This window comes from Symphalangus syndactylus, chromosome 10 (genome assembly GCF_028878055.3).
Source record: "Symphalangus syndactylus isolate Jambi chromosome 10, NHGRI_mSymSyn1-v2.1_pri, whole genome shotgun sequence".
NCBI classification, from domain to species: domain Eukaryota; kingdom Metazoa; phylum Chordata; class Mammalia; order Primates; family Hylobatidae; genus Symphalangus; species Symphalangus syndactylus.
Window position 1 is genome coordinate 6,406,610 of NC_072432.2, and position 27,378 is coordinate 6,433,987.

At 43.6% G+C, this 27,378-nt stretch overlaps 2 protein-coding genes, 1 long non-coding RNA gene, 1 other non-coding gene and 1 pseudogene across 8 annotated transcripts in view; 2 read left to right on the forward strand and 3 right to left on the reverse strand.

The window, feature by feature from the left end:
• Window positions 1-3,145, forward strand: part of GTPBP4 (GTP binding protein 4) — a 28,689-nt gene extending 25,544 nt beyond the window's left edge. For all 3 annotated transcript variants that reach the window (XM_055296336.2, XM_063609986.1, XM_055296337.2), the window contains 2 exons: window positions 1,057-1,200; window positions 2,608-3,145. In XM_055296336.2, the coding sequence (XP_055152311.1) occupies window positions 1,057-1,200; window positions 2,608-2,760 (297 nt within the window). In that variant the 3' untranslated portion in view covers window positions 2,761-3,145. The remainder of the gene's footprint in view (window positions 1-1,056; window positions 1,201-2,607) is intronic.
• LOC134731493 (uncharacterized) lies at window positions 2,764-7,717 on the reverse strand. The gene is made up of 3 exons (XR_010113791.1): window positions 7,596-7,717; window positions 4,151-4,182; window positions 2,764-2,853 (listed from the first exon to the last, which is right to left on the reverse strand). It is a non-coding gene; the product is annotated as an uncharacterized lncRNA (long non-coding RNA).
• LOC129491804 (uncharacterized protein IDI2-AS1-like) lies at window positions 5,864-22,741 on the forward strand (annotated as a pseudogene). Its single transcript, XR_010113786.1, has 3 exons — window positions 5,864-15,067; window positions 15,862-15,967; window positions 22,069-22,741. The product of XR_010113786.1 is annotated as an uncharacterized protein IDI2-AS1-like (transcript).
• Window positions 18,585-27,373, reverse strand: IDI1 (isopentenyl-diphosphate delta isomerase 1). 2 transcript variants are annotated; one of them, XM_055296356.2, is made up of 5 exons: window positions 26,867-27,373; window positions 22,539-22,711; window positions 21,841-21,933; window positions 21,172-21,302; window positions 18,585-20,032 (listed from the first exon to the last, which is right to left on the reverse strand). In XM_055296356.2, exons 1-5 carry the CDS (start codon window positions 27,004-27,006, stop codon window positions 19,715-19,717), a joined length of 855 nt encoding a protein of 284 aa, XP_055152331.1. In that variant the 5' UTR covers window positions 27,007-27,373; the 3' UTR covers window positions 18,585-19,714. The 2 variants fall into 2 exon arrangements, with proteins under 2 accessions (XP_055152331.1, XP_055152332.1); XM_055296357.2 differs by lacking the exons at window positions 22,539-22,711; window positions 26,867-27,373 and adding an exon at window positions 26,279-26,756.
• On the reverse strand, window positions 20,834-20,896 carry LOC129492407 (U7 small nuclear RNA). The gene has a single exon (XR_008660859.1). It is a non-coding gene; the product is annotated as a U7 small nuclear RNA (small nuclear RNA).
• Window positions 27,374-27,378: the final 5 nt, after the last annotated feature.

Genomic DNA, 27,378 nt, shown 5'->3' on the forward strand with positions numbered 1-27,378 from the left:
AGTTTTTCTCTTTTGAGATTTGCTGGCCCTGGGACTGACTTGAAGTGATGGGTTGAGGATTCCCTGACCCTGGGTCTGGGTTGAAGTGGTGGGTTGAGGCTGCACTCCAGCCTGGGCGACAGAGCAAGACTGTCTCAAAAAAAAAAAGCTCCACAGCCAGCACGAGGCAGCTCTGTGACGTGCCCAGGGTGTATCCACAGCCAGCATGAGGCTGCGCCATGACGTGCCCAGGGTGTGGCTGCAGACCCTGTCCTCTAGATGTGCAGTCTGCAGTTTCCGTCTGATGGTTGTCCCTTTGTGTTCATGTCAGTAACCCCCAAAACGGGGCGATGAGGGAGAGAGCATTATTTGTATCTGAAATATAAATTGTGATGCTATACTCTAATAATCATTTTTAAATGAGAGTTCTAAGTTTGTTTAAGTGGAGTTAAAATCAGCTTTCTTACATAAAGCAGCTTCCGTTAAGCGAATAAGAATATTTGACCAACAACTAATGTGAAATTGTTACTAATGTGAACTTGAAATGGTATCACTAATATGAAAATACTGTGTGTATTTTCAAGGTCTTTAGCCCATGTGGTAATGGTTCAAAGACTCCTGTCCTCCCCTCTTGCTGGCGTGACCTCATGCCTGTCGCTGAGCCTGGGAGCGGGGCTGGGGTCCTGAGTGCTGAGCGCTGATCCTGGGAGCGGGGCTGGGGTCCTGAGTGCTGAGCGCTGATCCTGGGAGCGGGGCTGGGGTCCTGAGTGCTGAGCGCTGATCCTGGGAGCGGGGCTGGGGTCCTGAGTGCTGAGCGCTGATCCTGGGAGCGGGGCTGGGGTCTTGAGTGCTGAGCGCTGATCCTGGGAGCAGGGCTGGGGTCCTGAGTGCTGAGCGCTGATCCTGGGAGCGGGGCTGGGGTCCTGAGTGCTGAGCGCTGATCCTGGGAGCAGGGCTGGGGTCCTGAGTGCTGAGCGCTGATCCTGGGAGCAGGGCTGGGGTCCTGAGTGCTGAGCGCTGAGCTTGGGAGCGGGGCTGGGGTCCTGAGAGCTGAGCGTTGCTTCCCCTGCTTTGCAGGCCCACTATGCAGTCCAGGCAAGAAGATCCCGGAGCATCACTAGGAAAAGAAAGCGGGAAGACTCTGCTCCCCCGTCCTCTGTGGCCCGGAGTCGGAGTTGCTCTCGAACTCCGCGTGACGTTTCTGGTCTTAGGGATGTCAAGGTCAGTCTCTGTGTTGTGTAATGTAATAAAATGACAGTCTCTGTTGTTTATTGCACAGGGTTCAGGGCAAACACCAGCAGTTGCCATTTGCAGGAGCCATGGCAGGGGTTGTGTGCACTGTGTGCCGTCCTTTTGTGGCATCCTTTAGAGGAGAGCACGGGCCAGGGTGCAGGTGGACGCCTCTGGACAGCTGCCCTGGATGGACCCCTCCCTGGCACTTTCCTTTTGTGGAGAGTGGCCAGAGCATGGTCTGACAGCACTAGCAGTCTGGGCTTAGACCCCGCTGTCTGAAGAGGGCCAGGAAGTGGCCGCTGCTGAGCATCAGGAGGCCTCAAGTCCCAGCAAGCCCCCATGGGAGGAACAGCAGAGGGAACGCCTGGGTCGATTGGCGGGTGATTCTGCTCATCCTTAGGTTGCAGTATTGTTCCCCCCAGGTGGAGAGCTTGAGTCACGTTTAGTTTATTTGTAATGTCTTTTGGCAAAGACACTTTAGATGTACACAGTCTGTCTTGCTGAAATGTCCTTTTATTAAACACAACAACTTTTAGTTTCAGCATTGTGGCAGTGAAGATGCAGGAGAGTCTGTGTATAAACTGCAGTCTCCTTCACGGAAGCCTGAGCTTCGCTCCTCTGTGCCGTTGCCATCTTGAAACCTGGCTGTTAATATTGGCATTGCCACTTGTCAGTCAGACCTGAGGAAAACAGGTTCATGGGCCTGAGTCCTTAGCTTGTGTAAGGGGGAGTTAGAACAGACGTGTGCTGACATTCTAGATCTAAAGCGTATCTAGTCCTGGGGAGTCCTTAGCTTGTGTAAGGGGGAGTTAGAACAGACATGTGCTGACCTTCTAGGTCTAAAGTGTATCTAGTCCTGGGGAGTCCTTAGCTTGTGTAAGGGGGAGTTAGAACAGACGTGTGCTGACCTTCTAGGTCTAAAGCGTATCTAGTCCTGGGGAGTCCTTAGCTTGTGTAAGGGGGAGTTAGAACAGACGTGTGCTGACCTTGTAGGTCTAAAGCGTATCTAGTCCTGGGGAGTCCTTAGCTTGTGTAAGAGGGAGTTAGAACAGACGTGTGCTGACCTTCTAGGTCTAAAGCGTATCTAGTCCTGGGGAGTCCTTAGCTTGTGTAAGGGGGAGTTAGAACAGACGTGTGCTAACCTTCTAGGTCTAAAGTGTATCTAGTCCTGGGTATAAAGCTTGTCCTGGGTGTGATTTCATCCAGCCTTGATACAAAAATACTCATTGAGTTCCTGCAGATACTGTGCTGGGCTTAAGAGAACAGAGATGTAACAGGGTCTCTTCACTGAACAGATCTGAGCCATTAAACAGATTGCTACCCAGTAGTTAAAATTCAGAATGGAAAATTGGTTTTAAGTAATGAACATACTGTATTTTTTTCTCCTCCTTTTAGATGGTGAAGAAAGCGAAGACTATGATGAAGAATGCTCAGAAGAAGATGAATCGGTTGGGGAAGAAAGGGGAGGCGGATAGACACGTGTTTGATATGAAGCCCAAGCACTTGCTGTCTGGGAAGAGGAAAGCTGGTAAAAAGGACAGGAGATAGTGTCCGTTTGGTTGGCGTGGCTCGGCTAGACTGTTGCTGTTTATTTCCTGGCTTGGCACAGTATGGTTTCATGAAATTGGAGTTCTGTATAAACTGAAAAAGACAAAATAAGTAAAGCACTTGTTGCTTTGCTGAAAACTATGGTTAACCCTATATAGATGTGGGAAATTTTTGTCACTGCACAATATTACAAATATTTTGAGTAGACAGTGTTTCCACATTTAATGGAGTATCAGTTGCTTCAGATTTTCAGAACTGGGAAGATTTACTGGTGTAACTGGGTTGTTTTTGATGGATGAAAACCTTATTTTCTTTTGTAAGAGCTGGGAGCAAACACGTTTATGAGTGTGTCGGAATCCCGTGCTTAAAATACTCTCTGAAATTATCTTCTAGTCTTATTGTACAACGTCTCGTTGTAGTCTGTCTTCGACTATTTTATCCAAAGTAAACCTCCAGAAGAAAGGAGTTCCCGTTTACTTAGCTCAAGTTTCGGTTGAGTTATACTCGCTATTGATTTGGCCAAATAAAAAGGCCAAAAACATGACATTTCTATTTTGTTTTAAAGCAAAAATACTTTTGGGGGAGTAAAATGTTGCTGGAGGCGTTAGGCAATTAAATATGGGCATTCTCCTATTTCTGTGGCCCGTTCCTGAAGTTATATGTTCAGTAAAACACAAAAACACCCCCAATACCACCTCAAAAGCACCTGCTGGGGAGCATTGGGGTGAAGAGCTGTGGGGTCGGAGGGACCTGCCCAGGGGTCCGTGTGCATTCACATGTGGAACTGAATGTTTTTTTATTTTTTTTTTGAGACGGAGTCTTGCTCTGTCGCCCAGGCTGGAGTGCAGTGGTGCGATCTCAGCTCATTGCAAGTCTCGCCTCCTGGGTTCATGCCATTCTCCTGCCTCAGCCTCCCGAGTAGCTGGGACTACAGGTGCCCACCATGACACCTGGCTAATTTGTTTTGTATTTTCAGTAGAGACGGGGTGTCGCCATGTTAGCCAGGATGGTCTCGATCTCCTGACCCTAGTGATCCACCCGCCTTGGCCTCCCAAAGTGCTGGGGTTACAGGTGTGAGCCACCGCACCCTGCAACATTGGCATTTTAATGTATGATTAAGGTGGCATTTAAAATAGCTAGAAAAGGTACATTATTTGAGAATTGATGATATAACTGGCTAGTTTTTAGAAATAAAGTTGTATCTTTTTCTCTAATGTCATATTAGAGACATCCATGTGAATTTAAGATTTAATTTTTTTAAAATGAAAGCATAAAAGTACTAGAAACATATGTGGATGAATAATTACATGATATTCTGTAAAGAAAAATCTTTACAGGCAAGACACCAAGTTGGAACCCTAGACACACAAAAAATGGTAGATTTAAATACCTTAAAATAATCCTTCTGTATGTCAGCAAAGCCTTGATAAAAGAAAAATAAAAATTATAAAATGTTTTATCTTGATAAAATATTACAGGTAAAGACTTAATATCCTTAAGACAAGAAGAGTTCTAATTTTACAATGAAAACCATGTAATTACAGTAGAAAATTATATAAGAGCATCAACGTACAACTCAAAAATGAGGGAGACTGTTGTGTAAAGATGTTACCATTTGGTATTTAAATCCACTCTTAAGATGGATTTGACTAGTATCTGTTTGATTGTTGTTATGAAACATGTTGGTGTACACGGGCTAGAGTTTCTTCAGTTCTAATTTAAATATGTAATTTGGCCGGGCATGGTGGCTCACGCCTGTAATCTCAGCATTTTGGGAGGCGGATGTGGGCACATGACTTGAGGTCAGGAGTTACAGACCAACCTGGCCAACATGGTGAAACCCTGTCTCTACTAAAAATACACAAAAAAATTTAGCCGGGCATGGTGGTGGGTGCCCGTAATCCCAGCTACTTGGGAGGCTGAGGCAGGAGAAGCACTTGAATCCAGGGGGTGGAGATTGCAGTGAGCTGAGATCACGCCACCACACTCCAGCCTGGGTGACAGAGCCGAGATCGCGCCACCGCACTCCAGCCTGGTGACAGGGCGAGACTCCATCTCAAAAAAAATAAAATAAAATAATGTAAATATGTAATTGACCTTTGCCTCGTTTAACTGGTTTTCAACAACGCGCACTCCCTCTTGCTCAATTTCTTGGCTTATCTAACATCAGTTCCAGGAAAGCCTATTGTTCTTTCTGGGTGAGGAGGCTGGAGTGCTTTACCTTGACTTCATCTACCTTAAGGTAGGGACAGTTCTTCCCTCAAGCATATTTTTATTTAGAAATTGTGCCATTTGTACATTTCCTGGATCATGGCTCCTATTTCAACAGACCTGTATCCTGCCACTCTGTTACCTTTTAATCCTGTGCAGGGTCCGCCTAGAGGGATGAGGGACTTCTCAATAGTCCCATTTCTTTTTTGTCCCTTTTCTGAGGCTCCAGAGGCAAAAATCTTACTATTTAAAAAACCTTGAAAGTATAATTTTTTGCATTGTTTCATTATCTATTTAATTTTTTTTTTTTTTTTTGAGACGGAGTCTCACTCTGTAGCCCAGGCCGGAGTGCAGTGGCTCACTGCAACCTCCGCCTCCTGGGTCCTGGTTCAAGCAGTTCTCCTGCCTCAGCCTCCCAAGTAGCTGGGATTATAGGCATGTGTCACCACACGTGGCTAATTTTTGTATTTTTAGGAAAGACAGGGTTTTACCATCTTGGCCAGGCTGGTCTTGAACTCCTGATCTCATGATCCACCTGCCTCGGTGGATCCCAAAGCACTGGGATTACAGGTGTGAACCACTGCGCCCTTCAATGCCATATTTTTAATTCACTTGCAGTATATATCTTTCCAGATTTTAAAAAGAAAAAATAAAGGTGGCAAATGGAAGAGAAAAATAATAAAGATTGTGACTGAAATTACTGAATAAATTCTTAGAATAACTGAAAATCGATAAATAAATGCAAGACCTTGGAAACCAACGTGTCTGGAAGAGCCAAAACATTGTATAATTTCTTGCCTATCATATTCCAAATATTATCTACCAACTAAAGCTCTGGGCCAAATAGTTTTGCAAGTAGGTTCTGTTAAAATATCAAAAAAATGTTTGCCATATCTGTCAGTTCTCTTAGGGGATATGAAGAGGGAAGCACGATGGATGCATGACTCAGCTGACCTTGGCACAGATAATACAGAACAAAAATAACACAACAGCAGTGAGGGGTAATATTCTATAAAAAGATGAATGTGTTTTGCTCTTTTGTCTTTCCGTAAGTTCACCTTTATACATGTAATTTTTAGTTACGTAGAAAATCAGAAGGCTATGCCTGAAATGTTTTCTCTAGAAATCAGTTCTGAGACTCAGGAATAAATGGTCTCTTTGAAACTTGTGGCCGGGCGCAGTGGCTCACTCTTGTAATCCCAGCACTTTGGGAGGCCGAGGCGGGCGGATCACGAGGTCAGGAGATTGAGACCACGGTGAAACCCCGTCTCTACTAAAAATACAAAAACATTAGCCGGGCGTGGTGGCGGGCGCCTGTAGTCCCAGCTACTCGGAGAGGCTGAGGCAGGAGAATGGCGTGAACCCGGGAGGCGGAGCTTGCAGTGAGCCGAGATTGCACCCCTGCACTCCAGCCTGGGCGACAGAGTGAGACTCCGTCTCAAAAAAAAAAAAAAAAAAGAAACTTGTTTCTTTTGCAGTCAGAAGAGTAAGAATGGGAAAATGATATTCTTTTAAAGATCTAAAAAATAATAAATAAGTCTATGAATTAGGCTTTGAGGAAGAAACTAATATACAATACTGTACTTATTATAATCCAACAACTCTAATAATAATAATAATAATAAGACAGCCAGACACACATTGTGTGCTTCTTTGGTGCCAGTTTCTATTTTAAGAGTTTAATGCATATTAATTCATTTGATCCTCACAACAACTTTTTGAGATAAGCATTATTTTTTATTCTCGCAGCATCAATAAGGAACTGAAGCACAGAGAGGTAAATTACCTGCCCAAGGCAATGTGGCTGCAGATGCAGTTGAGCTGCCAGAATCTGTGCAGTTTAACATGTTGGAATTGTCACTACCAAATTGAGCACTGAAAGCTTTAGAGGCAAATGTTATCAAAATTTCCAGGAAGGAATTGTCATTCTCTGTAAAATGTTCTAGGGGATAAAAAGGAGGGAAACCCTTCACTAGGTTGATCTGGGCACAAGTTTCTGACACATAAAGCACACAAAAAACATCATGAAGGAAAGGAAGAAAGACATTTTCATTAGGCTATATGCGGAGAATTTTCTTAAGAGAGGTTGTGACAACTTTAAGAATGACAGTTGATGACCTATAATGCTGCAGGTAGGAGGTTAAGAATAAACTCTAGGAATAGATGATTACATTTGATTAAGGCAAATTAGAAGCAACAGAAAGGGCTCTAGATATCAGTGAAATATAGAGAAAGACATGGAGGCCAAGACTGGGAAAAGCAAGTAAAAAGAAATGGAAGTGGAAAGAATTAAAAAGGAGTAGGCCAAGTATTGTAGGTATGAAAGAGAGGGTAAAACAAATACAGCATGTGCTAAAGGGTATCCTTGAAAAAGAGAGCCATAATAATAAAGAAAAATATCCCAGACATACAAGATGACTTAAATCCACAGATGGAAAAGGCTTGCCATGTTCCAGATATACCAACACGTTAACGTTGACACTGGGGTAACCTCAGATCTCTGAGAAAACTGCTGCATGAAGAAGAGAACACCCACTCTCAACACCATCACCCCATCTCCTAGGCATTGTACAACCCTAATCCTCTGCTTTCCACCTAGAATGATGGATGATCCGTGTACTTACCAAAAGTCACTTCTTGGGTCAGGTGTGGTGGCTCACGCCTGTAATCCTAGCACTTTGGGAGGTCAAGGCGGGTGGATCACGAGGTTAGGAGATCGAGACCATCCTGGCTACCACAGTGAAACCCCGTCTCTACTAAAAATACAAAAAAATTAGCTGGGCGTGGTGGTGGGCACCTGTAGTCCCAGCTACTGGGGAGGCTGAGGCAGGAGAATGGCGTGAACCCAGGAGGCGGAGCTTGCAGTGAGCGGAGATCGCTCCACTGCACTCCAGCCTGGGCGACAGAGCGAGACTCTGTCTCAAAAACAAACAAAAAACAAAAAACAAAATCAAAAAACTAACTTCTTCTGCAGCAGATTCACCCACAGTCACCTACTCAAAGACATCGTCCAGCAATTTTCCCTTTTTCTTCCCTATCATCACGTTTTCTCTCTGATGGAATTCTCCTATCAGTCTGCAAGCATGTGACCATGATTTCATTTGAGTAACAGCTAGTTTTTTAGGCCTCATTTGCCCAGCAAGCTACTCCACTGCTGCTCTGCTCTCCTTTGCAGGAACACTCTTAGAAAACTTCCTTCGTGCTCACTATATCCAATTCCTTTCTCTAATATTTCTCGTTCCTTTTCTCACATTTAAAACTATCAAGTAACTTAACCTAAATTGTTAAGTACAATTGTTGTTGAGCTGTTCAAATTTTCAACTCCTTTCAACAAAATTCCAAAGAACAAGCTTCTAAGATAACCACTTCCTGATATTTGATAACATAGGTTAAAATTTCTGTAAATATCTTAAGAGATTATATTCAAATCCATGTGTTGGAAAACGGTGATCAATAAAATTTTGGCAGTGAGGAAAATAAAAATAACTTTCCATAATAGGGTTATTTTTATCTATATAAATCAAGAAAGAATTAACACTTTAGCTATGATCACAAAAGATGAGCCGTTGGTATTATTGGGAAAATTTGGAAGAGATAATTAATTTGGGAGGGCTTCTAGAACAAGTACTCAGTGAAAAGTGTTCGCTAATAAGTAAAATGACACATATGTGATTGATATCTTAAGGCTGATGACAGCAGCCCTCCTAAATGAATCTGCAATTTGCTACTAAATCCATACAATTCACCTCCTCTAATATATATATATTTTGAGACGGAGTCTCGCTCTGTCTCCAGGCTGGAGTGCAATGGCATGATCTCGGCTCACTGCAACATCCGCCTCCTGGGTTCAAGTAATTCTCCTGCCTCAGCCTCTCAAGTAGCTGGGACTACAGGTGCATGCTGCCACCCCTGCTTAATTTTTTTTTTTGTATTTTAGTGGAGATGGGGTTTCACCATGTTGCCCAGGCTGGTCTCAAAGTCCTGAGCTCAGGCGATCCGCCTGCCTTGGCCTCCCAAAATGTTAGGATTACAGGCGTGAGCCACTGCGCCTGGACCTCCTCCAACTTTTGGCCAAGCCACGCAATCTTTAAGCTCCCATGTCTGTCCATGATTGTAGGTTTATAATTTGGAACTTCGGTTATTTAATTAATTAAAAATATTCAGCTATATCCTGCAAATAAATACAAAGTTTTTGTACTCAGCATCTTTAGTGCATTTTCCCACAAAGAGTTGTATGTAAATGAAAAAAATAGATAAATGCAAGCATGTAAATCAACTGCTATTATTAACCATTTACTTAGCTCAAGTTTATTTACACCTGAATGAAAGGTTCCATTTGCATCAAAAATATATTCATATACTCCTAAGGCAGTGTCCGGCGCAGCGGCTCACACCTGTAATCCTAGCACTTTGGGAGGCTGAAGCGGGTGGATTACTTGGGCTCAGGCATCCAGCCTGGACAACATGGCAAGCGCCATCTCTACGAAAAATACAAAAACTTAGCCAGGCGCGGTGGTGTGCACCTGTAGCCCCAGCTACTCTGGAGGCTGAGATGGGAGAATCGACTGAGCCTCTGAGGTCAAGGCTGCAGTGAGCTGGGATTGTGCCACTGTACTCTAGCCTGGATTACATATATTTGTATATAGCTGCACATTACCAAAGCTAGTGTCACTGTGCCTAGTGGCTTACTGCCTCATTCAACTGAAAAGATCAAACTAATTCAATCCTGCTCTCCGAAGAACACTTTTTCTGAATGGGCTCTCAGACTTTTTCTGAATGGGCTCTCAGATTCTGCTTTCCTAAGAAAGTGTGTTGAGCTGTTGTTCTACAGCATTGTTCAATGCAAAGACAGGGTTGGCTGTAGGTTTTCAGAAGGTGACCTTTATCAGGTTGAAGAAGTTCCCTTCTCCTCTTACTTTGTTGAGGTTTTATCATGAGTTGATGTTGAGTTTTGTCAAATGTTTTTTCTGCATTTCTACTGAAATGAGTCTTGTGGTCTTGTCCCCTTTATTCTAGCAATATGGTGTATCATATTAATTGATTTTCAGATGTTAAACTAGCTTTGCTTTCTTGAAATAAATTCCACTTGGTCGTGGAGTATATTCTTTTTATATATTGCTGGTTTCTGTTAATATTTTAAGATTTTTGTATCTGTATTCGTGACTGATATAGTTTTCTTGTAATAACTGTTATAAATAGTTATTGTGTGGCTTGGCCAAATACTGGAGGAGGTGAATTGTATGGATTCAGTAGCAAATTGCAGATTCATTTAAGAGGGCTGCTGTCATCAGCCTTAAGATATCAACCACGCTGGGCGCAGTGGCTCACGCCTGTAATCCCAGTGCTTTGGGTGGCTGAGGTGGATGGATCACAAGGTCAGGAGTTCACGACCAGCCTGGCCAACGTGGTGAATCCCCATCTCTACTAAAAATACAAAAATTAGCCGGGCGTGGTGGCGGGCGCCTGTAATCCTAGCTACTCGGGAGGCTGAGGCAGAGAATTTCTTGAACCGGGGAGGTAGAGGTTGCAGTGAGCTGAGATCATGCCATTACATTCCAGCCTGGGCAACTCAAAAAACAAAAAAAAGATATCAATCACATATGTGTCATTTTACTTATTATTGAACACTTCTCAATAGAATTCTTTTTGCTATATTTGAGATATCCCATTTTCTTCTGCGTATGCTATTGGGAGATAGGATAACTAAAATATTATATATAAAATATAAAATAACAATATATAAAATAACTAATATAATAACTGTAATATAACTATATATAGCTATATATCTATATATAACTGCAATATAACCATAATATATAAAATAATTAATATAACTTATAGATTAATTATAAAATATATATAAAACTAATAAAATAACACCAATATATAAAAAATATAAAATAACTAACATACATTGGTATAGTTTCTTGTAATAACCAAAAGAAAGTGTTCCTTTTTTCTCTATTTCTTGGAAGTGCTTATGAAGAACTGGTAATATTTCTTATTTTTTATTTTTTTTGAGACAGAGTTTTGCTCTTGTTGTCTAGGCTGGAGTGCAATGGCGCGATCTCGGTTCGCTGCAATCTCTGCCTTCCAGGTTCAAGTGATTCTCCTGCCTCAGCCTCCTGCGTAGCTGGAATTACAGGCGTGTGCCACCACACCCGGCTAACTGTATTTTTAGTAGAAACGGGGTTTCACCGTGTTGGTCAGGCTGGTCTTGAACTCCTGACCTCAGGTGATCCGCCTGCTTCAGCCTCCCAAAGTGTTGGGATTACAGGCGTGAGCCACCATGCTTGGCCAATATTTCTTCTATAAATGTTTGTTAGAACTCACCAGGGAGGCCACTGGGCTTTGCCTTTTCTTCATGGGAAGATTTTAATTACTATGCCTTAGCTGGGTAATACAAAGATGTACCTGCATTATTTCGGATTTTCGTCTTTTTTGCATTCTCTCTGTTCTTCTTGATCATTCTAGTTAATTATTTTTTTTAACCAACTTTGTTGCTCTTTTGTTTTTTTTTTAGACAGTCTCACTCTGTTGCCCAGGGTGAAGTGCAGTGGTGCGATCTTGGCTCACTGCAACCTCTGCCTCCCAGGTTCAAGCAATTCTTGTGTCTCAGCCCCCTCCCTCTGCCGGTCCCCCCTTCCTCTTGCTGAGCAGCTGGGATTACAGTCATACACCACCATGCCTGGCTAATTTTTGTAGAAATGGGGTTTCACCATGTCACCCAGGCTGGTCTCAAACTCCTAGCCTCAAGTGATCTACCAGTCTTGGCCTCCCAAAGTGCTGGGATCAATAGAAGCTTTTCAATTTTTTTATTCCAAAGCTATCTAATGCAGTTTTTGCTGTATTTGAGATATCTCATTTTCTTCTGCATATGCTATTGGGAGACAGGAAAGATTTTGGAAAATGTGTAAGAAAAAGGAAGATATTAAAAACATACTAAGATTGTATGTAGGGAAAGGTTACACCACTAAATTTGATAATGTTCATTAAAATGACAAATTATTGAAAAGCACAGCTTGATAAATCTAACAAAAGAAGAAAAAGAAAATGTGAAGAGTTGAATATATGTGAGAGAAATGTAAGTTCATTTTTCTTTTTTTTTTTTTGAGACGGAGTCTCTGTCGCCCAGGCTGGAGTGCAGTGGTGCGATCTCGGCTCACTGCAAGCTCCGCCTCCCAGGTTCACGCCATTCTCCTGCCTCAGCCTCCCGAATAGCTGGGATTACAGATGCCCGCCACCGCGCCCGGCTAATTTTTTGTATTTTTTAGTAGAGACGGGGTTTCCCCGTGTTAGCCAGGATGGTCTCGATCTCCTGACCTTGTGATCTGCCCGCCTCGGCCTCCCAAAGTGCTGGGATTACAGGTGTGAGCCACCGCGCCCGGCCGTAAGTTCATTATTAAAATGGGCCCCACATCCATGTGAAAAGGGGTCTATCTCAGACTTAGCTTTAATTTTCAGCCATGAGAAGACTACTGCTCTTCCTCCAGCACTCACTTCTCTAATTTCTCTATCATTCGATCCTGTCTCCTGTACAACTGGGTGGTATTTAACCATGTTTAGGCTCAGGTATAACCCAAGCTCTGAAACTGTAATAGAGAGTTAAGTAAATGAAAGGCAAAAAATTAAAGACTTAAAAATAAGGTTTAAGATGTTATTCATCTAGGAGGCTGAATAATGATACATATAAGTGTTTTTGTTGTTTATGTGTATATATCTTTTATGAATAGATTTGTTCCTATTGTGTTGTATCTTGTAATAATTATTAATGACAAGGTTCATAAATAGCTAGATGTTAACATAACTGGCCAAACTCCAGTGACAAGAGCGCTGTTACAATCAGTAAGACTTGAGCTCAGAGCTCAGAGCTCATGGATGACCAAGGTCAAGGCCCAGTGGTTGTGACGAGATGCCAGGAAACCTTACCCACTGGATGGCTGTGCTGTGCCATGATGCTGTGAGTAGTCTCTGGGTACACTGCCAGTAGGCTTTTGGCATACATGTATGGGCTAGTATCTTCAGGCCAACAAACTATCCCTGTCTCATTGTTTACTATCTTTGTGCAGCAATTTGGTTTTCCTGTTGGTTCTTACTCTGGTCTTGCCCCAAGTTCAATACTTTGGTTCTTCTCTTCTTGACTTATTCCCTAAGCTTTCCTTGTCCTGATTCCCGGAGAACAATTCCCTTTTCTCTGAATTGGGATCCCATTTCTACCCCCTGCATACGTACCCCTCTTAATTCTTCTGGGTAAATTTCTGTGCCCATTAACTGTAGACACACATTTGTAAATTACTGAGACCCTAAATTGAGAATTGTGTTTGCCATTACTTTTAAAAGTATAATCTGAATCCCAGCACTTTGGGAGGCCGAGGTGGGCGGATCTTGAGGTCAGAAGATCAAGACATCCTGGCTAACATGGTGAAACCCTGTCTCTACTAAAAATACAAAAAATTAGCCAGGCGTGGTGGCGGGCGCCTGTAGTCCCAGCTACTTGGGAGGCTGAGGCAGGAGAATGGCGTGAATCCGGGAGGCGGAGCTTTCAGTGAGCCGAGATCGCGCCACTGCACTCCAGCCTGGGCAACAGAGCGAGACTCTGTCTTAAAAAAAAAAAAAAAAAAAAAGTGTAATCTGTTTTTTTGCCTCCTGAAATCACTTATATATAAACACATTAAAGTGGGTCACCGTGTCACGTCTTGGGCTTCCTTGGACAAGAATCAAGTGGCACATGCCTGGCCAAAGTGCTCAAATCAATCTGCAAACCATGGTCACAGAGCCAATCAGAGAGTCTTATGGCTTTCATTGTAGCTTCTCCGTGGAATATTTTCAAGGACATGTGTGTACTTTAGGATGTTCACATGTCATGATTAAGTTGTAAATTTCAAAAATTCTAAGAATGCCTATTGTTGGCCAGAAGTATAAAAATTGCAAAGATTTTAAATAAAATCATCTTTCAATCTTACTTAAATAGGTCTATGAAGTCTCCGTCTTTTCCTCTGGAAGTAACTTAGGGCTGTGAAGAACATTGTCCGTAATGAAACTGAGAAGGGCTGTTCTCCCTGGGAACAGGAAGGTCACTCTCTTTGCTCAACAAACAGCCTAAAGCCAGGAACACAGGCCTCCCCAGGCCTCTTGGCCACCTCTCAAGGCTCCTCAATAAAAAATTCACATGGAAGATTTCTATTCTATCTTCTCTTCCTTCTTTCCTCCCTTTAGCAAATAATTATTGAGTGCTGATTATGTTCTGGACACAGTTCTAGAATTTCTGTGATAAGAAACAGAGACCCCAGCAGTGATTCTCTGCTGGGGCCGATGGCTCTCAGGGGCATCCTTCAAAACTGGGCCCATTTCGTTCTTTTAAAAAAAAATAATGTCCAGTTCCTCTAAAAATTCTGTCATGACTTTTATTTCCTTGACGTTAAGCTTTGTGTCTTAGGTTTGTGGCTGCTGACGTTCTCTGGGCCCTGAAGTCACTGCCGCTGGCTTGTGTGCTGGCCACTTTGTCATGCTGGCCTGTCTCCCACCGGGTGGACGCCCAGTGAGCTCTGGATGCTGTGTATGACAAAGACATGGGGGTTGTTTGGAGCCTGTGATGTGCTATTGTTCTCCAGATAATGGTTTTCTGCAAGAAACTAGAGAAGTAACTATCTCAGATTTCCCTAATAAAAACAGGCTTTGAGCCAATTCCAGGCTGGCCCTAAATTCCTCTTCCTAGCACGTGAAGCTTGGGGAACTCTCCGTGGGCCTTGCCCTTGGCAGCTCTCACTCCTGGTCTCTGCTCCCCCATTCCTGTCCGGCTATTGGAAGCACCTCCCCGTTGCCCAGCCTCTCTGCTCCTTTACTGGAACTGGGCAATGCCCCTTGGGAAAAGCAGCACAGGTTTTCTTCTCCTAGATTTTGCCGTATGCTTCTTTTCAGAGCTATTTGGTCTCTGACATTTTCTCTCAGGTTTTTCCAGCGCTCTTGGGAGGTGGGCTGTGCCACTGCCTGGCCCATCGTTACCTGAAGGGAAGCATGAACAGCCTTTGACGTGGGAGTGGCGACTGCTGAGAGGGAACCGTCTGTACACAAGCGATGTCGCCTTATGGGACCCGTGAGTATACGCTTACTTTTTTTTTTTTTTTTTTTTGAGATGGAGTCTCGCTCTGTCGCCCAGGCTGGAGTGCAGTGGTGAGATCTCGGCTCACTGCAAGCTCCGCCTCCTGGATTCATGCCATTCTCCTGCCTCAGCCTCCCGAGTAGCTGGGACTACAGGCGCCTGCCACCACGCCCGGCTAATTTTTGTACTTTTACTAGAGATGGGGTTTCCCCATGTTGGCCAGGCTGGTCTCAAAACTCCTGACCTCGTGATCCGCGCACCTCGGCCGCCCAAAGTGCTGGGATTACAGACGTGAGCCACCACGCCCGGCCAACGCTTAAGTTTTTATTCATAATTTACTCAAAGTCACTGAGCTCCGACTTCATGCTCTTGATTCAGATTTGAGTCCTGGGAAGATCATCTGAGATGACGTTTAAGCCAAGGGTTTAAATGAGTCAGATTCAGCCAGGTGCAGACGAAGGGAGTGCAGGTTCCAGGCAGAAGGGAAAACACGTGGACACGCTGAGATGCAGGCAAGGCCTCACAGCCGGAGCTGGCTTGTCACCTGGCGTGGGAACACCTTTCCCGTTCAGACTGTATGTTCCTCTTAATCTGCGTCAGGGCATGTGATCGAGCAGCACGCGACTAACCCCACTGCGGCATCTGTCCCCCGTGGGGTGGGGGTGGGGACAGAGTTCTTTTCCTACAGCATAAGTGTGTCATGTCAACCAATGCCGTGTCAGCTGCCTGCAGGGGCCCACGGGGACGCGACGCACACCGTGGCAGCTGACCTTGCTGTCTTCTCTCAGGAGTGGAGCCCCAAACCCACACAGGGCATGTCTTCATGGCCTTTCCTGGCCAATCTGATGCCAAGATGCAGTGGCCAGAAGCACCTGCACTTCCACTCCTGTCAAGGTGAGATGCCACTTGCTCTCCACTGATTCTCTATCAGTGCTGAGCTCTATTCTCTAGAGCTCGCAGATTCTGTATTGTGTTAAGCTGTCACTTAAAAGTGCACAAATTGTTTAAATCAATCCTAACATATTCACCCATGTAACCAACACCCTATCAACACAGAGAGTACTTCCAAAATCTCACAAGGCTCCCTGCGCCCCCTGGAAGTAGCCTCTATTCTTGCCTACATCTTAATTGGTTTTGCCTGTTTTTGACCTTTATTTCACTGGAATCACATGTGCCTTTTGTATCCGGCTTCTTCCACTCAAGATTGGGTCTGTGGATTTACTCACACTGCTGTGTATAGCAGGACTGCTCCCGCGGCATGGCAGCATCCAATTGCGCGAACACCAAGGCTGATGTAATCACTGCAGATGTTCTGCAGGGGCGTCCCTGGGCTAGAGACGACATGTAGTAAAGAGCTCCGTGAGCGAGGCAAGCCCTGAACCCACACTGTATCACCTACTTATAGGCAGTGCATAAAAATCTAGGAAACACCTAGTTTCTCAAAGTAACAACGAATATGTCAGTGACTTCCCAGCTCAAGAATATGCTGCATTCGTTCTCTGCCAAGTTAGTAAAATGGCAACAAAAGAAGGCAGAACCATGCACATTTGTCTCCTGCCAGGTCCGACTCGTTTGACTTTAGTAGACAGTGGCCAACAGCTCCATGGTAGCAGACATGCTCATAAGCAGTTACTTTATTTTCCGTCAACACTTGGTGATGTCAGTCCTTTAAATTCGGGTTTCAATTTGCACCTACCCAGTGATTAATGAGGTTAAGCTCCTTTCCATGTTTAACACCCAAATTTTAATCGACTTTATTCTTTAGACCAGTTCAGGTTCACAGCAAAATTGGGTGGAAGGTAGAGAGTTTCCATAGACCCCCAGCCCCTCCACACACACAGGCTCCCCCACTATCAACATCCCCATCAGAGTGGTCCATTTGTTACAGCCGATAGATGTACATCAACACATCATTATCACCTGGAGTCCAGTTTACATGAGGCTTGCTCTTGGTGTTGGACAAATGCGTAATGACCGATATCCACCAATTCAGTACCATGCAGAAGAGTTTCACTGCCCTAAGAATCCTGTGCCCTGCCCACTCATTCCTCCCTCCCCTCACCCCCCTGGCTTTTTACTGTTTCCAGTTTTCCCTTTACAGGAATGTTGGAGAACTGGACTCCTTCAGGATATAGCCTTTTCATGCTTCTTTCAGCAACATGCACCTCACTTTCCTCCCTGTCTTTGTGGCTTGATAGCTCATTTCTTTTTAGTGCCAAATAACATTCTACTGTCTGGATATATCAGTTTACTTATGCATTCACCTATAGGCATATAAAATAGAGGAGAGAATGCAGTGTTGGAGATTTACGTTTGGGAGTCTAAACCATGTATGGTAAATAAGTATAAAGTATGTGTGAAAATTGTAAAGTAGAAAGCTGTCAGGATACCTGAATACACACAAATACACACTTCAGTTCACGCTATAAAATGTTATAAAATGTGTAAGTACATACTTAGGGCTGAAAAAGCACCCAGAGAGGAAGGGTAAAGAAGAGGTGTATCTGAAATAATAAAAAGAAAATCTGTCAAGAGGGGATCTAGAGTACCTCATCCTATGAGGAACTCCCAACTCTAGTGAGGGTCCAACGGACAGATCCAAGTGAGAGGATGAAACCACTGCACAAGCACCCCCTAGGGGGCAGGTGGAGGGCAGTTCCCACAGGGACCCACTGCTGGTACGACCTGGACTTGTCCCCAGGGAGCAGGTGGAGGGCAGTTCCCATAGGGACCCACTGCGGGTACGTCCTGGACTTGTCCCCAGGTGCCAGGGCCAAGTAAGAAGAAAATGTGCCTTCCTTCCTATTACGCCATTTTCTGTTTTGGTCTTGTTCTCTTGATAATATAGGTAGGGAAACAGAATCAGCAATTATTAGAAAGCCACTTCTACTTTGTCCTTAAAGGAGTTGGCAATGGTTTGACCAGAATCAAACAAGTATATATATTGAAGATTAGAGTTTAAAACAGTTTAAGAAAAAAAAAATTTATAGGTATCATTTAGCTTTCAAGTTTAAAACCAACACATCTGCCTTTGAGGTCAGAAGCAGCTATATCTAGGAGAGGGATACTCCTCTTTATAAAAGATGGAGTTCTAAGGAGTTTATCAGGTCAAAAGACATTCCTACTTAGATTTTCTGGATGGCATCCTAGTAATATTACAACAGTAGTATCTAACGCTTGCTAAGTACTTAACAAGGTGGTGGGTAACAGTCTAAGGGTCCCATGTCCAATTCAGTAGCCATGGCAACTCATAGTTATCACATAACTAATTATATGTGGCTTTCAGCCTAAAACTTCCTAGAAAACTAAAAAAATTAGAAACAATATTATAAATGCAACAGAAACTATACAGGCAATATCCTATCAGTGTATCAAAATTTTAACAAACTAAACACAGTATTAAATTGCATTTTTTACTTGTCAATAGAATACTTGCTAAACAGTCTTGTCTGAAATTATAAATTGCCCAAAGTTAAACATAAGTGAGTCATTCTATTGAATTTAACAAACATTTAACTTTGCAAGAAATAAATTTTTATTTTTCTTCATTATCATACAGCATTTAAGAATAATAAAGCTGTCTTGAGATCTCAAATCTGAGATATCTATGGCAAGTTTATAAAAAGTACATTGATCAAGGTACAATTTTTAACATTAATATACACATTCCATAATCTCATCTATTTAACATTAACACTGGCCTTTGTCGTTGTTATTTTTTTCTTCCTACAATATTTCCTGACTCTGTAGGACAGTGGTTCTCAGTTGGGGGTTGACTCTGTCCCCTAGGGGCATCTGGCAACATCTGGTATAATTGTGGGTGTCACAGGAGAGGGATGCAAACAGCATCCAGTGTGCAGTCCAGGGATGCTGCTCACCATCCTGTAATGCACAGCATGGACCCCCACCACAAGGATTTTATCCAGCCCAAATGTCAACAGTATCAAGTTTAAGCAACTCTTATCGAGTGAGACTCAATTCCCATTTTATGAACACCTCTGTGCCCACTGTAATTCTGAAAACACAGACTTTGCTAACTGGTAAATACTATTTAAAAGAAGATTTAACCTAATCAATATCACTTATCAAAAGCAGTGGCTGACTGTAAGTATCAACATGTTTCCAGAATGAATAAACCAAACAATCAACTCAGAATGATACAAATTAGGGTCCATATCATTTAATTTCCCTTGAACCTGCTCTGCTAGTTTAATCTGCTAATATGAAAGTTAATTAGGACTGTTTTGAAGGAGCGAGGCGATGGTTTCCTTTGCACATTTTTCTGAACTATGATAAAAATTTAATGATACATAAAGGACCTGGCAAATAGCAAGTGCTCCGGAAATGTTTATCACAGCGTACTAAAAACACAGGGCTTCACTCATTTGTTCAAATTTCCCATAAGCATGTATCTGCAAAGGTTAAATTAAGTTTTATTTGCTCTCTCTCATTTTACAATAATCTCTCACAAATGTTGCTTAGAAACAGAACACATATCCAGGGTGTGTGATACAAAATTATACGTTAGTTTTTTCCACACAAGTTTTAAAGTATCAGTGTATAGAACTAAATTTAAAAGGAAAAAGTCATTCTAAGTTTGTTAAGTAGAGAAATTTTTCAGTAATCATTTTACCTACATATTCACATTCTGTGTATTTTCTCATGGTCAACAAACTGATTCAAATGATTTAAGTTATCCCACCATTTAAAGAGAAAAGTCTCTGCAATAATTTTAAACCATGGCGTTATCTTAATTTCACCACTAGCTGCTTTTTTCAGAAATTCTTTTAGTTCTTCCTTTGACACATAACAATAGCTTTTAATCTCATTGGGATCTGGATTCAAAGTTACATTCTTCCTCACCAACAAAATGTAATCAATTTCATGTTCACCCCAGATACCATCAGACTGAGCTTTGTAGTGAATTCGTGTTAAATAATTAATTTCTTCTGGAGGAACCTAAGACATTAAAAAAAAAAGTAATTAAAACATTGGCCACAATAACAAAAAAAATCTAAAATTAGCTCACTGTATTACAGCGGTATCTTGAACAGCAGTATAGTTTTAGGATTAGAACTTTTAAAGCATTAATCTCCTATCAATGGTATATGGAAATCTTCTTAATATTATATATGGAAAAATGATTACATTATTAGTTTCAAGTGTTTGCATTTTTTCCCGTAGGACCAAACAGGTAAGTTTTTATTTATTTTTTTTTAATGTTAAAAAAAGGGGCAAGGGCAGTCACTCAAACTAGAAATGTGACATTCTTCTTTTTTTTTTTTTTTTTTTGAGACAGAGTCTTGCTGTCACCCGAGCTGGAGTGCAGTGGTGTGATCTCAGCTCACTGCAACCTCCGCCTCCCGGGTTCAAGCGATTCTCCTGCCTCAGCCTCCTGAGTAGCTGGGATTACAGGCGTGCCGCCCCACCATGCCCAGCTAATTTTTATATTTTTAGTAGAGACGGGGTTTCACCATGTTGGTCAGGCTGGTCTCGAACTCCTGACCTCGTGATCCACCCGCCTCGGCCTCCCAAGGTGCTGGGATTACAGGCGTGAGCCACCACGCCCAGCCTGACATTTTTCTTTTTCATATTTTAAAATTGTTTTTTGGAAAATATAGATAAGAAATACTTTATTTATCCAGGTCTTATTTAAGGGGGACAATTCCAAGAAAAAAAATTATTTCAATTAAACCAATTAGATTTATGGTTCATATTCCTAAGAATTTCTGTAAGAAAATCTTCACCTTTTTTTGTAGGGGGGGAGTTTCAGGTGAAAACTGGAAAACCTGCTAGTCAAATTCTACAAGAGTTGTAACACTTAGAAATATTCATCTTAGATTTGATCAATTATAGAAATATTCAAACTTATATAGTGCTTAACAGATCAGTCCATCCCAGTATGAGCTAAGTTTTTACGAGTGATATTAAGAAATCAAAATTTAAATAATGTTTATTCAGGATGGTTTGTGGGGCTAACTCATAACTCAGGAGGTTACCAAGCAGAGAACTACATTTGAATTTAAAAATTTTATTAAAAACCTTTTTAAAATATGTTTAGGTTTCGGCTTGTATGGTTGTGTAGTAGAGCCGGTTACCTCTTCCAAGGGAATTCCTAGCTCAGCTTTCAGCCGCCTCTGTGCTGCTCGCCTCACTCCAAGGGCGTCATTTTCCTCAAGCTCGCCTGGATTACTTAATGGATGACTACAACAAGTATTAGTAAAACAACCTGGAAAATGTTAACATAGAGACAGATCAACTTTTCTTCAAAGTAGGTCTGAAAGATCAAGAAAAAGTTTTACAAGTAACTGAAAAATGAAATGATTTTTAAGGATTTTAAAATCAGTTATAATGGGCTATCAGTAATTATTTAAGGATTTTAAAATTGGTTATAATGGGCTATCAGTAATTATTTTAAGGATTTTGAAACGAGTTATAATGGGCTATCAGTAATTATGTTGTGAAACAGACTACATTTGTAGGTAAGTTCCTTATTAATGCTTCTTCAACCAAAGAAGATCAAAGCGTAGATAATACAGATGAAAGATAAATAAGTAAATTATACACATTGCCCAATTGCTTACTAGTTCTTATTTTTTTCTTGCTGTTGTATTAGGTTGCACTCATTGTGTAAACTCACGTTATGCAGAATATAAAATTATGCCACTCACAGGATTTCCCTTTGTGACCTTGGCTCCAAGAATTCAGAATGATAAAAAGTCAAATTAATGTACAAACAAAATATTGTACATTAAAAGTGTACTAACCTGGAAAGGTAATCTTAGCATCTGATCTTTGCTGTAGCAGAAGCTTATTTTCGGTGTTGAATAAGAAGACACTAAAAGCTCGATGCAATAATCCTGAAAGCAAAAGAAATAACAATTAATTTAGCCTTAAGTACCAGTTATTTGCCAAATTCTCTCCCTGCAGTTCAGAATAACATTAGTAACTTGCTGCTGCTTTTGCTTTTTCCCATGGTTTGTCCACATGCATAGTCTCTGCATGGCTATGGTGACGAAGAGCTCTGCACTGGGCAAGGAAGCTGGCCGTCGAGTGAAGGAAATGGTGATGCTGGTGGCCCCTTTCCTGCAGTCAAGTTCCCTATCAAGGACATTCAGTTCTCGGAAAGTGGTGAAGGCACACCCTTCCCTGCATGGTGCCCGCCTCTCTCCATTCTCTAGAAATATTAGAGGCTAGGCTGCTGCTGTATGTCAGGGTTAGTCCCTCTTTTATGAATCCAGAATAACTCTGAAGAAGCCGAGAAAAAGGCATGAAGTGAAGAGAAATCGCTGTAACAGGAAGACAGCAAAGCAGATGCTAGTGACTACACTATTTAACGAACTGGAACCAACGAGAAAATACGGTACTATTGAAGACTGCACTTCCTTGAACAGAGTGCTCTTCTCCGCAAATCGGAAATGCCTACATAAATCGCTTTACAAGAAAGACTATTTCAAAGCAGCACCTTTCTCAATGTTCTCATTCAGGTGACAGTTCTTCTTGGTCTCAGCCCCAATTTTATTGTCATTTTCATCAATAAGGATACACATCTCTGCCAGGAGTTGCAACTGTTGCTTGTCGAGGTGGTCAGTGTTTATTTCAGGCATCATTATAAAATGTCTGATCTGTCCTAGAACACTAATATTAAAGGAAAAGAGAAAGAAAGGCCATCATATATTTTTCCGAATGTCATATAAACACAGGTTAATAATGATGCTGCTTCCCCATCTGCAGTTGTACCACTCTGCATCCCCACAGGGACCCCAAGAACGCTGCCAGCTGCCTGCTCAGCGCTATCTCGGTCATCATTTCTCCTCCAGGTTCCACAGCTGGCCTTTTATCACAGTCATGCTCCTAAACGCCAGGCTCAATGTTCCACTCTCAATTCTTGACCTCTGAGATCCTCTGCAGCACTTGATACTCAATCCTTTTTCCAGTGTACTTTTCTTCTCTGGTTTTTAGCCCCAACCTAACTTTTCATCCTGCTTTTCTACACCAGCTTCTGTAATCTCTAGAATGTGCTCCCATTGCCGTCCTGAATTGTTTTTCCCACTGCCTGTCTCTGCATAGTTGCTCAAGAATGCCACAGGCCAATCTTGGTTGAAATCCATTTTTTAAAGGCACAACTCATGTGCCAGACATTCAATAACCTTTCTACCAATGTCACAGTAAGACTTAATCCAGTTTTTCTCAACCCAAGCTCCTGATCAGAAAAATGATTTGTGTAACTTTTGTCAGTTTCCCCCAGGACAGTACTTAGCTGATATCATTCTAGATAAACAGGAGAAGACTTAATGCATTATATTCAATAGATGCTTTAAGGCAGTGCTTGGCAAGTTTTTTCTGTGAAGGGCCAGAGAGTATGAACTCTGCCTCTGTAACAGTAAAATAGTCACAGGCAATAAGTGAACTGGGCAATATGTAAACTGAGTGTGGGTGCATGCCAATATTTATGGACACAACTATTTATGGACACTGAATTACATTTAATTTTCATGTGTCACAAAATATTTTGATTCTTCTCCATCCGTTTAAATATGAGAAAAACACTCAGCTCACAGGACGTAACAACAGGCAGCAGGCCAGATTTGGCCTGTAGGACACAGTTGGCCCATCCCTACCTTAGTGCATCAAGCATTAATTTTCTGAACCCCCATTTATCCCTCCCATGTGATTAAAATGTAAAGCACTTATTAGGGTACTTTCAGTATTCTGACTCACACTTTTACACATCTATATCCAGCAGCGTCTAAGCTTTCTAACCTTTGTATCCTTCAGGGCACCTTTACATAGCCTGACTTTGAAGTTTTTTATTCCCTTTTTTCTTCTCCTTTATTTCTGAATGAATTATAATTTTTGTTTTTTGATTTTTCTACACAATATATTTTGAAGATCCCATGTGCTCTACTTTCTATGTGACTCTATTTCAAATACATAGATTTTACCGAAATACTTTTTTGTTTCTGAGAGGGAGTCTCATTTTGTTGCCCAGGCTGGAGTGCAATGATGCAATCTCAGCTCACTACACCCCCATCTCCTGGGTTCAAGTGATTCTCCTGCCTTGACCTCCCAAGTAGCTGGGACTACAGGCGTGCACCACCACGCCAGGCTAATTTTTGTATTTTTAGTAGAGATGAGGTTTTGCCATGCTGGCCATGCTGATCTCGAACTCCTAACCTCAGGAGATCTGCCTGCTTTGGCCTCCCAAAGTGTTGGGATTACAGGAGTGAGCCACCACACCTGGACCACTGAAATACTTTCAACAGAGTTCAAGCGTACTGCAGAATGTACACAAAGTGTTTAAACAGCTACTTAATACAAAGTTCTAGACCCACATAGGGTCTGGGTATGTGTGTGTGTGTGAATGCGTGTGTCAGGAGTCAGTGATGATGGAGATATTGATATCTAATACAAAAAATCTGAAATAAGGTTAATGATTAAAACAAGAGGGAAAGTAATGTGAAAAGGAAGTCAACTTCAGAGTTAGCCTCAATTTTAGAAAGATTTCCAACTTCTATAGGCTAGTTTTATCTACAGTCATCCTTTGGTATATATGGGAGTTGGTTCCAGGACCTCCCACAGCTACCAAAATTTGAGGATGCTGAAGTTTCAGATATAAAATGGCATAATATTTGCAGATCACCTGTGTATATCCTACTGTATACATACATGTGTCACATGATGGTGTTTCCGTACACTGCAGACTGCATACACTACAGTGGTTCCATAAAATTATAACAGAACTGACATATTCCTATTGCTAATGATGTAGCCACTGTAACATCGGAGCACAACACATCCTTTTCTATGTTTAGATACACAAATGCTTGCTGTTGTGTTACAACTGCCCACATTATTCCGCACAGTAACACGCTGTCCAAATCTAGGCCTGAAGCAACAGGAAAAATAGCCTAGGAGCAACTGTCTACACCACACAGCCCAGCTGCTCCACTGTCTATACCACACAGCCCAGCTGCTCCACTGTCTACACCACACAGCCCAGCTGCTCCACTGTCTACACCACACAGCCCAGCTGCTCCACTGTCTACACCACACAGCCCAGCTGCTCCACTGTCTACACCACACAGCCCAGCTGCTCCACTGTCTACACCACACAGCCCAGCTGCTCCACTGTCTACACCACACAGCTCAGCTGCTCCACTGTCTATACCACACAGCCCAGCTGCTCCACTGTCTACACCACACAGCTCAGCTGCTCCACTGTCTACACCACACAGCTCAGCTGCTCCACTGTCTTGTCTACACCACACAGCCCAGCTGCTCCACTGTCTACACCACACAGTCCACCTGCTCCACTGTCTACACCACACAGCCCAGCTGCTCCACTGTCTACACCACACAGCCCAGCTGCTCCACTGTCTACACCACACAGCCCAGCTGCTCCACTGTCTACACCACACAGCCCAGCTGCTCCACTGTCTGTCTACACCACACAGCCCAGCTGCTCCACTGTCTACACCACACAGCCCAGCTGCTCCACTGTCTGTCTACACCACACAGCCCAGCTGCTCCACTGTCTGTCTACACCACACAGCCCAGCTGCTCCACTGTCTGTCTACACCACACAGCCCAGCTGCTCCACTGTCTAGGTCTGCGTCAGCGCACTCTGCTTCCACAATGATGAAACTACCTAACAATGAACTTCTCCAAAGTATCCCTGTTAAGTGATGCGGGCCGAACGTTAAATTATCATCTGCAGATGATCTCTTATAGTATCTAAAACATGTAAATCCTACATAAATAGTTGTGCTGTATTGTTTACAGAATAAGTCTGTATATGTTCAGTACAGATGAAATTTTTTTCCAAATATTTTATAATGTGCAGTTTGTTAAATCCATGGATATGGACCCCAAGGATACAGTAGGCCAACTGTATATTAGGTGATCACTAAGATAGGTTTTGTTACTACATAATTACTAGACTTTTTGACGTGACATTTTTTTCCGGGGGGATGGGGCTGGGTCTTGCTGTGTCTGTCGCCCAGGCTGGAGTGCGGTGGCGCGATCTCGGCTCACTGCAGCCTTCGCCTCCGCCTCCCAAAGTGCTGGGATTAGAGGCGTGCACCACCGCCCAGCTGTAATGACAATTGCTCCGTCAGGATTTTCAGAATTCAGATTTTAAAACTAAGCTTCATAATCCCAAGATAAAATGAATAAGTCTATTTATGCGTTTAAAGATAATACCATGTAGCAGACTCGGGAACACATCACCCAACCCAAGAAAAAGGTCTAGTTCCATCTATGCGATGCTCCCCATCTCTTCTCCTGCTCCATTCCCAGGAGAAGCGCTTTGAATGTGTTGCTGTCACCCCCTTGCACGGACGCAGGTGTATGCACCCGCGTCACACGCGTGGACTCGGCACGGGGAGGCCGGTGTCGTCACGCTCGTGTTTCTGACGATGCTGGCTACGCTTGTTTCTGAATTCTCTAAGGGGAGACTCGCAACTCTTAGTCTCCTGCGACTCGGTTTCCAATTCCACGAGTTCCGAAACCTCAGGTGACTGTGCGCACACGACGATCTTTTCCACTGACAAAGAATGGCAACGTCTCTGACGCCCCGACCCACGCCTCCGCCTTCCACGGGGCGCGGGCGCCCACCACAGCCCGGCCTCTCTCCAGTTCGGGAGACCAACGCCGCCACCCCCAGCTGTCCAGGCCTCCGCGCCGAGACCTCACGGGTGGCTCAGACCTCGGGCCTCCTCCCCGCCCCGTCCCGCAGCTCCCCGGTGCCGCCCCGCCCGTCTCCCGAACTCCGCCGCCCGTCCACAGTACCTGATCAGCCTCCGGCCACGGACACCGGCCGGTCCCGGAGCGCCCCCGCTTTGAGCACGGTCCGCGGCGCGCACCGCCCACCGGCCCCGCCCCCCGGCCGCGCAGCCAATCGCCCGCGCCAGCGCCAGTCCGCGCCACATCGCCCGGCCAATTGGCGCCCGTACGCGCCTGACGACACAATCTCGCCAAGCTTCGCCTGGTGGTGCCACCTCCCCGGCCTGTGGTAACCGCAGACGCGCGAAGCACCGGGAACCTGAGCCGTGAGCTCGGGTTCTGGCCGCCCCTAAGGGGGTCAACAGGCCCCACCCCTAGTTCCGCAGAGGCAGCGTCCCGCGACTGGGCGGTGCCCGAGACCACAGCAGCCGCCAGCCAATCACGCTTTGGATCCTGCCGTGCGAGCCCGAGGCGCTGCGAACGGTGCCTAACGTCAGACGTCCCGAGGCTCGCGTTCCGTGGAGCGGAGCCCTCCCCGTCGGAAGGCGCCCGGGCGCCAAGCCCGGTAGCCGGAAGCT

Bases quoted from the DNA above. Each gene is read 5' to 3' on its own strand.
- IDI1 (XM_055296356.2), bottom strand. From the start codon at position 27,006: ATGTGGCGCGGACTGGCGCTGGCGCGGGCGATTGGCTGCGCGGCCGGG. The intron at 21,934-22,538 runs GTGCTGCTTTGA...TTTTGCTTTCAG, and splicing joins GAATGAGAACATTGAGAAAG to GATTATTGCATCGAGCTTTT. The intron at 21,303-21,840 runs GTTAGTACACTT...AACATTTTCCAG, and splicing joins TGCTAAGATTACCTTTCCAG to GTTGTTTTACTAATACTTGT.